The sequence below is a fragment of the Orcinus orca genome, chromosome 6 (assembly GCF_937001465.1).
Source record: "Orcinus orca chromosome 6, mOrcOrc1.1, whole genome shotgun sequence".
Lineage (NCBI taxonomy): Eukaryota > Metazoa > Chordata > Mammalia > Artiodactyla > Delphinidae > Orcinus > Orcinus orca.
This window is the reverse complement of record NC_064564.1, coordinates 63,706,538-63,721,472: the sequence shown is the minus strand read 5'-3', so window position 1 is coordinate 63,721,472 and position 14,935 is coordinate 63,706,538. Positions and strand designations below refer to the sequence as shown.

The window sequence follows — 14,935 nt, the reverse complement described above, 5'->3', positions numbered from 1 at the left end:
ATCCACCTCACTACAAATAACTCAATTTCGTTTCTTTTTATGGCTGAGTAATATTCCATTGTATATATGTGCCACATCTTCTTTATCCATTCATCCAATGATGGGCACTTAGGTTGTTTCCATCTCCGGGCTATTGTAAATAGAGCTGCAATGAACATTTTGGTACATGACTCTTTTTGAATTTTGGTTTTCTCAGGGTATATGCCCAGTAGTGGGATTGCTGGGTCATATGGTAGTTCTATTTGTAGCTTTTTAAGGAACCTCCATACTGTTCTCCATAGTGGCTGAACCAATTCACATTCCCACCAGCAGTGCAAGAGTGTTCCCTTTTCTCCACACCCTCTCCAGCATTTATTGTTTCTAGATTTTTTGATGATGGCCATTCTGACTGGTGTGAGATGATATCTCATTGTAGTTTTGATTTGCATTTCTCTAATGATTAATGATGTTGAGCATTCTTTCATGTGTTTGTTGGCAGTCTGTATATCTTCTTTGGAGAAATGTCTATTTAGGTCTTCTGCCCATTTTTGGATTGGGTTGTTTGTTTTTTTGTTATTGAGCTGCATGAGCTGCTTTCTTTTTCATTTATTTCTGATCTGATCTTTATGATTTCTTTCCTTCTGCTAACTTTTGGGTTTTTTTGTTCTTCTTTCTCTAATCGCTTTAGGTGTAAGGTTAGGTTGTTTATTTGAGTTGTTTCTTGTTTCTTGAGGTAGGATTGTATTGCTATAAACTTCCCTCTGAGAACTGCTTTTGCTGCATCCCATAGGTTTTGGCTTGTCGTGTTTTCTTTGTCATTTGTTTCTAGGTATTTTTTGATTTCTTCAGTGATCTCTGTTATTAAGTAGTGTATTGTTTACCCTCCACATGTTTGTAATTTTTACAGACTTTTTCCTGTAATTGATATCCAGTCTCATAGCATTGTGGTCAGAAAAGATACTTGATATGATTTCAATTCTCTTAAATTTACCAAGGCTTGATTTGTGACCCAAGAAAGATACGATCTATCCTGGAAAATGTTCAATGAGCGCTTGAGAATAAAGTGTATTCTGTTATTTTTGGATGGAATGTCCTGTAAATATCAGTTAAGCCCATCTTGTTTAATGTATCGTTTAAAGCTTGTGTTTCCTTATTTAGTTTCATTTTAGATGATCTGTCCATTGGTGAAAGTGGGGTGTTAAAGTCCCCTGATATTATCGTGTTACTGTTGATTTCCCCTTTTATGGCTGTTAGCATTTGCCTTATATGTTGAGGTGCTCCTATGTGGGTGCATAAATATTTACAATTGTTATATCTTCTTCTTGGATTGATCCCTTGATCATTATATAGTGTCCTTCTTTGTCTCTTGTAACAGTCTTTATTTTAAAGTTTATTTTGTCTGATATGAGTATTGCTACTCCAGTTTTCTTTTAATTTCCATTTGCATGGAATATCTCTTTCCATGCCCTCACTTTGTGTGTATGTGTCCCTAGATCTGAAGTGGGCTCTTATAGACAGCATATATGCAGGTCTTGTCTTTGTATCCATTCAGCCAGTCTATGTCTTTTGGTTGGAGCATTTAGTCCATCTACATTTAAGGTAATTGTCGATATGTATGTTCCTATTCCCATTTTCTTAATTGTTTTGGGTTTGTTATTGTAGTTCCCTTCCTTTATTTGTGTTTCCTGCCTAGAGAAGTTCCTTTAGCATTTGTTGTAAAGCTGGTTTGGTGGTGCTGAATTCTCTTAGCTTTTGCTTGTCTGTAAAGGTTTTAATTTCTCCGTCGAATCTGAATGAGATCCTTGCTGGGTACAGTAATCTTGGTTGTAGGTTTTTTCCTTTCATCACTTTAAATATGTCCTGCCAGTCCCTTCTGGCTTGCACAGTGTCTGCTGAAAGATCAGCTGTTAACGTTGTGGGAATTCCCTTGTATGTTATTTGTTGTTTTCCCTTGCCGCTTTTAATATTTTTTCTTTGTATTTAATTTTTGATAGTTTGCTTAATGTGTCTTGGCATGTTTCTCCTTGGATTTACCCTGTAGGGGACTCTGCCCTCTCTGGACTTTATTGACTATTCCCTTTCCCATATCAGGGAAGTTTTCAACTATAATCTCTTCAAATATGTTCTCAGTCCTTTTCTTTTTCTCTTCTTTTTTCTGGGACCTCCTATAATTCTAATGTTGGTGCGTTTATTAATGTTCTCCCAGAGTTCTCTGAGAGTGTCCTCAATTCTTTTCATTCTTTTTTCTTTATTCTTCTCTGTGGTAGTCATTTCCACTATTTTATCTTCCATGTCACTTATCTGTTCTTCTTCCTTAGTTTTTCTGCTATTGATTCCTTCTAGAGAATTTTTAATTTCATTTATTGTGTTGTTCATCATTGTTTGTTTGCTCTTTAGTTCTTCTAGGTCCTTGTTAAACGTTTCTTGTATTTTGTCCATTCTATTTCCAAGATTTTGGATCATCTTTACTATCATTACTCTGAATTCTGTTTCAGGTAGACTGCCTATTTCCTCTTCATGTGTTTGGTCAGGTGGGTTTTTACCTTGCTTCTTCATCTGCTGTGTGTTACTCTGTCTTCTCATTTTGCTTAACTTACTGTGTTTGGGGTCTCCTTTTTGCAGGCTGCAGGTTCATACTTCCCGTTGTTTTTGGTGCCTGCCTCCAGTGGCTAACGTTGATTCAGTGGGTTGTGTAGGCTTCCTGGTGCTTGTGTTCTGGTGGATGAGGCTGGATCTTGTCTTTCTGTTGGGCAGAACCATGTCTGGTGGTATGTTTTGGGTGTCTGTGACCTTATTATGATTTAAGGCAGCCTCTCTGCTAATGGGTGGGATTGTGTTCCTGTCTTGCTAGTTGCTTGGCGTAGGGTGTCCAGCACTGTAATTTGCTGGTTGTTGAGTGGAGCTGGGTCTTAGCATTGAGATGGAGATCTCTGGGAAAGCTTTTGCCATTTGATATTATGTGGAGCCAGGAGGTCTCTGGTGGACCAGCGTCCTGAACTCAGCTCTCCCACCTCAGAGGCTCAGGCTTGACACCCGGCCAGAGCACCAATACTCTGTCAGTCACACGGGTCAGAAGAAAAGGGATAAAAAAAGAAAGAAAAAAATAAAATAAAGTTATTAAAATGAAAATTTTTTTTAAATTATTAAAATTTTTTTAAAAATTGAAAAGTAATAAAAAATAAAAGAAAGAAGAGAGCAACCAAACCAAAAAACAAATCCACCAATGATAACAAGCGCTAAAAAAGTATACAAAAAAACCCCAAACAAAAACCAAAGAAATGGACAAACAGGACCCTAGGACAAATGGTAAAAGCAAAGCTATACAGACAAAATCACACAAAGTCCATCGCTTTAATCTTGGGATGATTCATTGTCTATTCAAGTATTCCACAGATGCCGGGTACATCAAGTTGATTGTGGAGATTTAATCTGCTGCTCCTGAGACTGCTGGGAGAAATTTCCCTTTCTCTTCTTTGTTCGCACAGCTCCTGGGGTTCAGTTTTGGATTTGATCCCGCCTCTGCCTGTAGGTCGCCTGAGGGCATCTGTTCTTCGCCCAGACACAACGGGGTTAAAGGAGCAGCTGATTAGGGGGCTCTGGCTCACTCAGGCCTGGGGGGAGGGAGGGGTACGGAATGCAGGGCAAGCCTGCAGCAGCAGAGGCCAGCGTGATGTTGCAACAGCCTGAGGTGCACTGTGTGTGTTTTCCCCGGGGAGGTTGTCCCTAGATTACGGGACCCTAGCAATGGCGGGCTGCACAGGCTACCGGCAGGGGAGGTGTGGAGAGTGACCTTTGCTTGCACACAGGCTTCTTGGTGGCTGCAGTAGCAGCCTTAGCGTTTCATGCCTGTCTCTGGTGTCTGCGCTGAAAGCCATGGATCGTGCCTGTTTCTGGTGCTTGTTTAGGCGGTGCTCTGAATCCCCTCTCCTCGCGCACCCCGAAACAATGGTCTCTTGCCTCTTAGGCAGGTCCAGACTTTTTCCCGGACTCCCTCCCGGCTAGCTGTGGCGCACTAGCCCCCTTCAGGCTGTGTTCATGCAGCCAACCCCAGTTCTCTTCTTGGGATCTCTATTTTTAGTTTTTTAAGGAACCTCCATACTGTTTTCCATAGTGGCTGTATCAATTTACATTTCCATCAACAGTGTATGAGGGTTCCCTTTTCTTCACACCCTCTTCAGCATTTGTTTATAGATTTTTTAATGATGGCCATTCTGACTGGTGTAAGGTGATACCTCATTGTAGTTTTGATTTGCCTTTCTCTAACAATTAGTGATGTTGAGCATCTTTTCATGTGTTTGTTGGCCATCTGTATGTCTTCTCTGGAGAAATGTCTATTTAGGTCTTCTGCCCATTTTTGGATTGGGTTGTTTTTTTTGATATTGAGCTCCAAGAACTGTTTGTATATTTTGGATATTAATCTTTTGTTGGTTGCTTCATTTGCAGATATGTTCTCCCATTCTGAGGGTTGTCTTTTCGTCTTGTTTATGGTTTCCTTTGCTGTGCAAAAGCTTTAAAGTTTCATTAGGTCCCATTTGTTTATTTTTGTTTTTATTTTCATTACTCTAGGAGGTGGATTCAAAAAGATCTTGCTGCGATTTATGTCAAAGAGTGTTCTGCCTGTGTTTTCCTCTAAGAGTTTTATAGTATCTAGCCTTACATTTAGATCTTTAATACATTTTGAGTTTGTTTTTGTGTATGGTGTCAGGGAGTGTTCTAATTTCGTTTGTTTACATGTAGCTGTTCAGGTTTCCCAGCCTCACTTATCAAAGAGACTGTCTTTTCTCCATTGTATATTCTTGCCTCCTTTATCAAAGATAAGGTGACCATATGTGCTTGGGTTTATCTCTGGGTTTTCTATCCTGTTCCATTGATCTATATTTCTGTTTTTGTGCCAGTACCATACTGTCTTGATTGCTGTAGCTTTGTAGTATAGTCTGAAGTCAGGGAGCCTGATTCCTCCAGCTCCATTTTTCTTTCTCAAGATTGCTTTTGCTATTCGTGGTCTTTTGTGTTTCCAGACAAACTGTAAAATTTTTTGTTGTAATTCTGTGTAAAATGCCATTGGAAATTTGATAGGGATTGTGTTGAATCTGTAGATTGCTTTGGCAGGGGAGGGATAAATTGGGAGACTGGCATTGACAATATACACACTACTATATATAAAATATAGTAGTAGATAACTAATAAGAACCTACTCTATAGCACAGGGAAGTCTACTCAGTACTCGGTAATGGCCTATATGGGAAAAGACTCTAAAAAAGAGTGGGTATGTGTATATGTGTAACTGATTCACTTTGTTGTACACCTGTAACTAACAGAACATTGTAAATCGAGTATCCTCCAATGAAAGTTAAAAAAAATAGTGAATGAATGAGGGAGTGGGAAAAAAAAGAAAAGCTAGGAGTATTACCTTAATGGAGCTTCCTCCACATGGAATAAAACTTTAGGAGAAGGAAGAAACTTACTCTTGTTCTCTCCTTGCTCCCATCACCAAACCATCTGGGTTTTAGCTCAGAGTTATCCCTGAGCTGATGTAGCTTCCTGTCCTAGGAGACAGCATCTATTTAGAAGCTACACCTTCCAATCTTCTTAGTACCATGTACATCTTTGGAAGGGAAGGGAAATGAAAAGTGAGATGATAACTCCAGGGGCATATGTAGAATACAGTTCTTCATCCTACTCTTTCAGTTCTGTGTAGCCTGAGATCAAATATTATGAAGGCCAAGAAGAAACTTATTTTCATTTGACTAAGTTAGATGCAGACTGTCAACTCTGCAGAGCCTCTGAGCACACACTTTTTTTTCTTTGCCCATAGCTTTAAATGGAGGCATAGTCTGCTGTGAGAAAGATGAACCTCTCAGGTATACTCTGAACCCAACAGTAAAAGGCCCACTCTTTTATGATGCAAAATTTCTGTTAATAATGAAAAGTAATACATGGTGGATTTCTAATCATAAACAACTAAATATTTCCTGTGTGTGCCTCTCATTTAAACCACAGAACCCTGCCCAGTCTGTATTTAAAGCTTAACTGGTCAAGTGTGCATTTCAATCAGTCGGATTGGCCTCATCAGTAAAATACCAGGATTAGCAAAACATGAATTGCTAAATGTGCAAAAAATTTATCAAAGTAGTCAAGTATTTAATTCCTTTGTATTCAAATTTTATTGTGTCATTCTCAATACATACAAACTTAAGTTTGCAAAGTATATCTGTACCCCTCCCCCTCTAAAAAGCACCTTCCCAGGATGAGCTAGTGGGAAATTTGTTCTGAGTTGCTGCCCGAGGAGGCAGTGCTGAGTGGAAGAAGTGAGGTGAGAAGAGTGCCTGTGGCACCGCCAGGATCACCTGTGGAATGAGGTGGACTACTCAGTGGATGGGAGGTGCAGGCAGAACCAGGCCTATAGGGGAAGGTCCAGGGGTCTTCAGAAGAGGCCTGCTGAGCAGGACCCGGGCCTTACAGCCTCCCCTGCCGCACTCTGGAGGCTCCTGCATTCTTCCCTTGCTGCTTCGTCCGGGCCTGCCAGCTCTGATGACCGTCTGCTTCTCTCCTGCCCCCAGGTCCACCTGGGCGTCCTCAGTTCTTTGTCTCTTACACCGCTTCACTTCTCCAGAGATCCTGACAACTGAAAGGAGCCTCCTCAGAGGCTCAGTTTCCTTGTCCGTAAAATGGGGGTAATTAGTAGTCTCTGCCTACCTCATGGAACGATTGTGAGGATCAGACGAGATGTATGTCGAAGCCTTCTGTTAGCTGCAAAATGCTGTATACATGTCAGGTGTTACAAATCATTAGCCAGTCTATTTCTCAGCTAGAGCAGTTTCTATGCACATTTTACTCACCCTCTGAACAATTCTTTGTCAAATAGCAAATGTAAATGCTGTTTTTTCCTTCTTGGATTATGGTGGTTCCTTTGTAACTTTATGATGTGGCCTGAATCTTTAAGTACTCCTTTGGCTTATAGCTCTTCCCCTGAACACCCATGCAAGATCATAATCCATAAAACACAGAGGCAGTAACTCCTTTTAATTGCCAGGAGTTGCTCATTTGCTACGTTCTAAATGCAGTCGCTTAGACATTTGCCTTGAAAAGCCTAACTACTATTTATTATGCAGAGCCGAGACTGTGTGAGGCTAGGCCCTCCTGCCGAGGGAGAAGTCGTTCAAGTCAAGTGGCCTGATGGCAAACTCTACGGGGCAAAATATCTCGGATCAAACGTTGCCCACATGTACCAGGTGAGTGCCGCCCTGGGTGTGATGCTTGCTGAGATGGACAGGAGAAGCCAGAGGGCAGACGGTACAGCCAGTGTACTGCTGACCAAGAAGCCACATGAATTTAGAACACCTCTTGTTTTATAAAAAAGGCAAAAAGTCGATGTTTGATGACCTAGATATTAGACTTTTATTACCAAGTTCGATACTGGGAAACTCTAGTAACATCTGATGAATAGGTTAATTGTAAGGAATATAGTTAGTTAGGTCAAAAAGATAACCAGCTGGATGGTGGGCTGCTTTCTTGTGTTTCTGTGATACGGGGAGAGACTAACTGGCTGGATTATCTAACTGTAAGCCAAATCAGTGATGGCTGTTCATCATCCAGCAGCCCCTGAATGGGTGGCTTTTCCCTGAGAGACATCATCCCCGTCGGGCGTTTCAGCAAACCTAAGCCAATGGTGCATCGGCACAGGTGTGGCCATCTGTGCACCCGAGCGTAAAGGAGCGCTCATTTAATGAAAAGTGCAGCTATCATTTTGGCATTCTGTTCACTGAACAACTCTACATATTATTAAAGAATATATATACAATTTAAAAATGAATTGTATCCCTATTAGAAATGAGGATGAGTTAAGCTCTAATAAGGAAAACAACATGGATGGCGCATGTGCATTTATATTCCTTCAGAAAGACTTTAAAAAGGAACAAATTTATGAGAACCAATAAATTATAGTACTTTTAGTAACACGATGGCAGAAATCAACATTCTAAAGCTAAGCAGTAGCGTAAAAACAGGAAGATTGAAGTAAAAGGAGAAAAAGCAAGAAGGTTCAGGCCTGTGAAGTTAAAAACAGCTTGAGAATGATAAGACCTCCAGTTTCCTCAGAGAAATTGTTCAAAGACTGATAAAGGGCTAGGGCTTAAATGGAAGAGTACATTAAAAGACACTGCACTAAAAACTGGAGCACAATGTAATTAAAAGTGTTCAAAGAAGTTTGGACAACTTAGGGGAGAACATTTTTTAAGGTGTAGAAGAAGCCACCAGGGTGGGGAGGGGAGGATGTACATATCCTGTGTGTGTGTGTGTGTGTGTGTGTGTGTGTGTGTGTGTGTGTGAGTGAGAGAGAGAGAGAGAGAGAGAAGGCCATTTCCCCTTTGTATTGGTGACAAAGTGTTAAGTTGCAGATTCAGGTCATTTACAGCAGGGTAAGTGCTGCAGCATTTTTGTATCAGAATGTCCAAAATTTGGCAAGAATCACAAGACAGGCTGGTAATACTGGAGATTCCTAGAAAAGAAGCGTTCACTACATCATTCAAAAGAAAATAATTACATTTAATTAAACAATAAATGCAAAAGTGAAGCATCTTACATGAAGCAAAGCTATTAGCTACATGGAAAGTATAATGAAGACATGTTGAAATTCAGGCTAATTAGTAATCAGTCAGTGTGCTAACTTCAGCTGAATTTATCATGGCCTATCAACATAGAACTGTGAGCATATTTACAGACTCAATGAAAAAGTTAAGACTAATATTAAAATTGTCTCTCAAGGAAGTAGTTTAAAATTCCTCATTAAACCAACTGGCCTTTTGAGATCATTTTGTGTTTCGTGTCTATTCAGCCTCAACACCGAATAAGCAAAGATATTTATAAAAATGGAACTAAATACCTACTGCGCAGTGCTAAGTATCCTAAGTATATGCATTTTGGGGGCCCTCACAGTAGCCCTGCAGCATAGATGTTTTTGACTCTTACTTTACAAAGGAGGGAAAAAAGGCTCAGTGAATGTGATAATTTGTTCAAGAGCACACAGCTGGTAAAGGGAAGGGCCAGAATTTACTCTTGGCTCTGTCCCAAGTCGGGTGAACAACTATCCCAGCTTGCGAGGGACTGTCCTTGACTTTAGCACTGAAAGTCTTGCATCCTGGGAGACCCCTTCAGTCCTGGACAAACTGGGATGGTTGGTCAGCATACCATACTCCCTCTTAGTTTCAAAATTGCCTTTTTCTCTTTTAGAATTTTCCAATGATCTAAAACAGAAGAAAGGTAGGCACAGGTAGTTCTAGCTATGCTATCGAACTGTATAAATTGCAATGACACCTTGGCCTAATTAAATGTTACAGAAACCATTTTGCTGAAACAAGGCCAGGAAGAAAAGCCTTCCCAATCTCAGCGTTCCAGAAAGTAGCAGCGAGAAGTCTCCTGTGACCGAGACCTAATTCTGCCCCGTGTTTGAGCTTAGTCAAACGTGAGCAGTACATGGATAATAAATACGAAGTTTAATTATATATTTTATCTTTAGTATTTTTTAAACTTCAGCAGATTTTTTAAAATTAACATGAATAGCACAGCTACATGGTTTAACTTATCTTTTAACTAGAATTGCAAGCATATACTTATTTCCTAAAAGTAAAGAATTCAGACAGACGAGTTAGGGATTTCAAGAATACCATAAGTGGTCAGAGTTAGAACATATTAGATATTCTACCCTGATTGCATCCCTTTTGTTGCTTTCTTCTGGAAGAGTTCATGTGGGATTGAGCCTAAACCAAGATCACTTCGAGTAGGGCCTTTGATGAATTTCCCCCAGATGCTCTATGTTTGTTATTCAGTGTCACTTTTTCTCTAACAAGATATCCTAAAATATTGAAAAGACTGGATAATGAAATTACTTGCTGCCATTTGATTAGCTTGAAAACAAAGTTTTAAAAGTTTTAAACATTTTCATTTAGATGATAATGTATTTTCACAAATTGAGGTGGCTGACACGTGAGGTTAAGGAGAACCTGAGCTCTTCCTGGCCATTTGTTTGAATTTAACAAAAGTGAGTTTTGAAAGTTAAAGCTCCATAAGAACTTGAGAAATTATTTTATCTGGGAGGATTATTATACAAGAGTAAATGTATCATTACTTCTTTCTCAAAGAGAAACAGTCCTCCCTCTTATGTTGTCAGAGCCTCTTAAAGAAACAATCAGTACTTACAGGCCCCACCCGTGTTAATGCTAAATTGGCCACAATCTCATGTTCTGAGAAATCATTTGAGCAGCAGTTACTTTTCTTTGTTTTTGCTTTGGGGGGATAAAGTTTTCATATCACATATTGCAAAACACTCATTTTCAAGAATTTTGGCCTGTTTGAAAACATACTTTGTTCTTAGTTTGATAAGGGAAGAGCTTTTCTTCCTTCCTTGGCTGTTGGCTAGTTCTCTTGTTGGCTCTGCCTAAATCCTTTTTTCTTTTTTATGTAGCTAACGGGAACGCTGAAGAAAATGGTGAATGCTTGCTTCTTTTTTAAATAGATCATGCTCGATGTCTTATTTTTCACTAGGTTGAATTTGAAGATGGATCCCAGATAGCAATGAAGAGAGAGGACATCTACACTTTAGATGAAGAGTTACCCAAGAGAGTGAAAGCTCGTTTTGTAAGTGCTGGATAATCCCTCTGAGGGATCTGCCATGTGAATCTCTCCTCCTCTCTCACTGTTTCCCAAGCCCAGCAGGAAACATACTTAGGCTTTTGGATTGATTTTGAAGAAAGCCAATGCAACTTTTCCCTTATTGAAATCGTTTAATCCAAAGCTCAAATTTGCCCAGAAACAGGGAAACCGGTGCCAGTTCCTCATCTTTCTTTCTAATGAGGTCAAACGATGCTTCTTTGTGTTAACATCTATTGGCATACAGAAAGTTATTGAATATGTGTCCTATGCAAGCTAACTGGGAACATATAAAGATACCATCAAGACATTTACAATCTTCTTAGTGGAAGCAACGTTAAAAGAAAGCTTTCAGGGCTTCCCTGGTGGTGCAGTGGTTGAGGGTCTGCCTGCCGATGCAGGGGACACGGGTTCGTGCCCCGGTCCGGGAGGATCCCACATGCCGCGGAGCGGCTGGGCCCGTGAGCCATGGCCGCTGAGCCTGTGCGTCCGGAGCCTGTGCTCCACAACGGGAGAGGCCACGACAGTGAGAGGCCCGCGTACCGCAAAAAAAAAAAAAGAAAGCTTTCAGTAGGAGATTAAAGGGGACTCAGCATAGCGAACATCTAGTTTCCTATAGCCTTATCATATACAGTTCACCCTTTAACAATGCGGGGGGTTGGAGTGCTGACCATCCACACAGTCATATATAACTTATATAGTCAGACCCTTCCTGCCCACAGTTTCACATCTATGGATTCAATCACTCAGATCGTGTAGTACCATAATGTTTATGATTGAAAAAAATCCGTGTATTAAGTGGACCCATATATAGTTCAGACCCATGTTGTTCAAGGTCAACTGTATTAACTTCTCTCTCAGAAGCTCATTAATGTTTGTGTCAATTTATAATTAAACTAAACTCTCACTTTTATAACAAAAGGAATAAACAAAGCCCAAATACTAGTTGTGGAAATACTAAAGCAGTTTTTTTTAACAAAAGAAAACGTTATTAGTTTCCAGCCCTGTACATACCATTAAAAGACAAATAAACATGGACAAATAGTCAAAACTGAAGTTGTTAAAAAATATAATTCATAATAACTTAGTTTTCATTATTGTATCATAAAATATTTACTGGACCCTGAAATGAAGTCAGTTTTACTCATTTAGAATTGCATCTAGTGCATCTGTGAAATGATAAGTCCTAAACTAGGAAATTTGAATGAGGGGATTTTTCTGACTAAAATGAAAATTTTTTTCTGAATAAATGACATCCTTAGTTTTCATTGCATGCTAATGATATACTTTTATGCAGTGATAGAGCGACTCTAGATTACTTTGGAAGAACATGGGTTTCCTTAAATGTTCAGTTGTATATTCAGCTCCTCTCCTGTCAGGTGGGATCCTGAGAACAGGGTTAAGTGCATCAGGTGTAAACTGACTTTTCCTTCTCAGCTGCATCCTCGAGGGGAAGGTCCTTCCAAGTGAAACAGTCAAGAGAAAAGTGACAGTAACAGCACTGCTGCCCACCCAGTGAGGGAATGTGGCAGGCAGGGGCCCACACACCTGAGAACACATTAACCCCCAGACAATAAACAGCAGGGAAAGGGAGAAGAAAATATTCCTATAGTAAAGACATCTGTTAAGCCTTAACAAAGAGCTAAAAACCTGGGTAATTTGTCAGTGTTCTAGGTCTTGAAATCTCTTGAGAAAAACTTTCCTTTTCAAGATGCTGGAGGTGACTGCCTCTCATCCTGTTTCTCCTATCTTCCATGGATTCTCTGTCCCCTCCCATTCCCTCCCCCCTTTTTAAAAAAAATAATCTCCTGAAGATTTAGAGGTTGGGAAATGGAGTAGGTAGCCCTCTGGAAGTCTCTCAGGTCTTTGATTTTTCTAATCCATGTATGGTTAAACATCCTACCAGCTGGGTCTTACAGATTTCAAATACCATTTCTTAATCATATTCAAAGAAAGCTTTTTGCTTTCTGCTCTGATCACAATCTCTGTTCCACAGTAGATTTGGCTCCAATACCAGTATGCTTTACCATGTAGCTTTACTCGAGCACAAATTTTCTAAGGTCCATTTCTCAGAACAGTCACACCAAATTCAACTGCTTTTTTAAAATTCTCATAGAAAATTTTTAAATTAAAAAATATATAGGGCTTCCCTGGTGGCGCAGTGGTTGAGAATCTGCCTGCCAATGCAGGGGACACGGGTTCGAGCCCTGGTCTGGGAAGATCCCACATGCCACGGAGCAACTAAGCCCGTGAGCCACAACTACTGAGCCTGCACGTCTGGAGCCTGTGCCCCAAAACAAGAAAGGCCACGACAGTGAAAGGCCCGCGCACCGCAATGAAGAGTGGCCCTTGCTTGCCGCAACTAGAGAAAGCCCTTGCATAGAAATGAAGACCCAACACAGCCATGAATAAATAAATAAATTAAATAAATTAAAAAATATATATATATAAATCACATAGATACTCTGAATCTAACCTGTTACGTTATGTTGAGCCTAGTAGAAAATTTCTTGAGACAAAATCCAGTTTGCTCACAGTCCCTAAATCCAGTTTGCCACCTCTGTTTTTACTGAATCAAAGACTTACGTGCTTCTGCTGTAGAAAACCAGCTTTTTCTTAAGGTTTGTATATAACCCTCTGGCCCTTGGCTAGTCTGTCCGTGACTGCTATTTTTTTTCCAGTTGACGAAACAAATCTGATTGGAAAACTTATTGATGGAAGATACTTTATAATTAGAGAAATCTTTTGTTTTTTTTTAAGGCGGGGTGGGTTGCAGCCCCCACTGGGAGGCCTTCATGTTTTAATGACTTCTGCTCACCCAGACATACGCTGACTTGGGGAGAAATTTTTCTAAAGTATCAGCAGTCCGCCTCAGTGACTGTGCTGCGTTCCTTCCCACTAACTTCAGAAACAGCCCCATTACCTTTTATGGTCTCACAGAATAACCATAGCAATGGTCTATAATTAACTGGTGCTGCTGGTAAACTGGTTTTATTATTGTATTTAAGAGGCTTACTTTTGCTGTCCTCACACAGTGGCAGCACTTTCATAGATGTTTTATTTTCTCCTTTAACTTTAGCACTTATAAAAGGGAAAGATTACTCAGAGGAAGTGCTTTGCCAAGAATGAATGAACCAAAACTGTTTTATCCTAATGGCAGAGGGTGCCCAGCCCATCCACAATCTCTTACTTTTCTTCCTGAGTGAAGCTAGGAGCATCTGGGGGAATCCATGGAGGGAGCCTATCACCCTGGATGACCATCTCATGAACTAGCAGGGAACATGCCCAGCTTTGCACTTGGGTCCATTTTTAGTTTTCAAGCTTCTTTGTAATTGTTCCATCGTTTCTCTCTTCTTCATGATTGACCATGTGCTTTCAAGCCTTAAAAGCTGGACCCTGCCTGTGTCACTACCATGGGAGGGGGCCTCCGTGACACAGTTGGTGTCATCTCAGTAAAAACCAGTTGGGAACACGTTCGAGGGGCAAAATAGGAAATTAGGAAGGAAGAATAGTACTTTAAAGTAAGCTTTACCTGGCGGGAGGAATCAAAATGGTGGAGAAATAGGACTTAGAGCTCACCTCCTCCCACAAATATATCAAAAACACATCTACAAGTGGAACAATTCACACAGAACATCTACTGAGCACTGACAGAAAACCTCAGATTTCTGAAAAGGCAGAAAAACCTCCACATAAACCAGGCAGGACAAAAGAAAAAAAAAAGAGGAATTGAGATGGGACATGTGCCCCAGGGAGGGAGCGATGAAGGAGGAAAGGTTCCCTCGCCCTGGGAAGTCCCCTCACTGGTGGGGAGATCAGCCTGGATGGAGGGGGAGCTTTGGAGCCATTGAGGAGAGCTCAGCAACCAGTTTGAGGAAGGCAAAACAGAGAGTGACCTACACAGGTGGTTGGTAGTGCTGCCCTGAACTCCCCAGCCTGAGATGCTCATCTGCCAGGGCAGGCAGGGGCTGGGTGCTAAAGCTTGGGCTTTGGAGGTCAGACTCAGGGAGAGGACCAGCGCTGGCTGCACAGAGACAGCCTGAAGAGGCTGGAGTGTGGCAACTGAGGATGCACTCAGAAGAAGCCTGGGTCTGCCAGAGAGGCAAGGCACCATTGTTGGGGGATGCAGAGGAGAGGGGCAGGACTTGCCATAGGAGTTCCTTTCCCTGCGTGCACTCTCAGGCAACAGGACACCACCTACATGAGTTCTGGGGGCAGGCACGAGCCACCACTGTCATCGTGAGCTCCAGAGGTGGGCATGGGCTGCTGCCGCCACTAAGAGACCCATGAGCAGGTGCCAATCGCTGGCCCT

The 14,935-nt window shown here is 41.0% G+C and overlaps 1 protein-coding gene across 3 annotated transcripts in view; it reads left to right on the top strand.

Moving 5' to 3' along the window:
* KDM4C (lysine demethylase 4C) overlaps window positions 1-14,935 on the top strand; it is a 404,294-nt gene that overhangs the window by 380,052 nt on the left and 9,307 nt on the right. For all 3 annotated transcript variants that reach the window (XM_004279122.3, XM_049711313.1, XM_033404418.2), the window contains 2 exons: window positions 7,092-7,211; window positions 10,519-10,611. In XM_004279122.3, coding sequence (XP_004279170.1) covers window positions 7,092-7,211; window positions 10,519-10,611 — 213 coding nt within the window. The remainder of the gene's footprint in view (window positions 1-7,091; window positions 7,212-10,518; window positions 10,612-14,935) is intronic.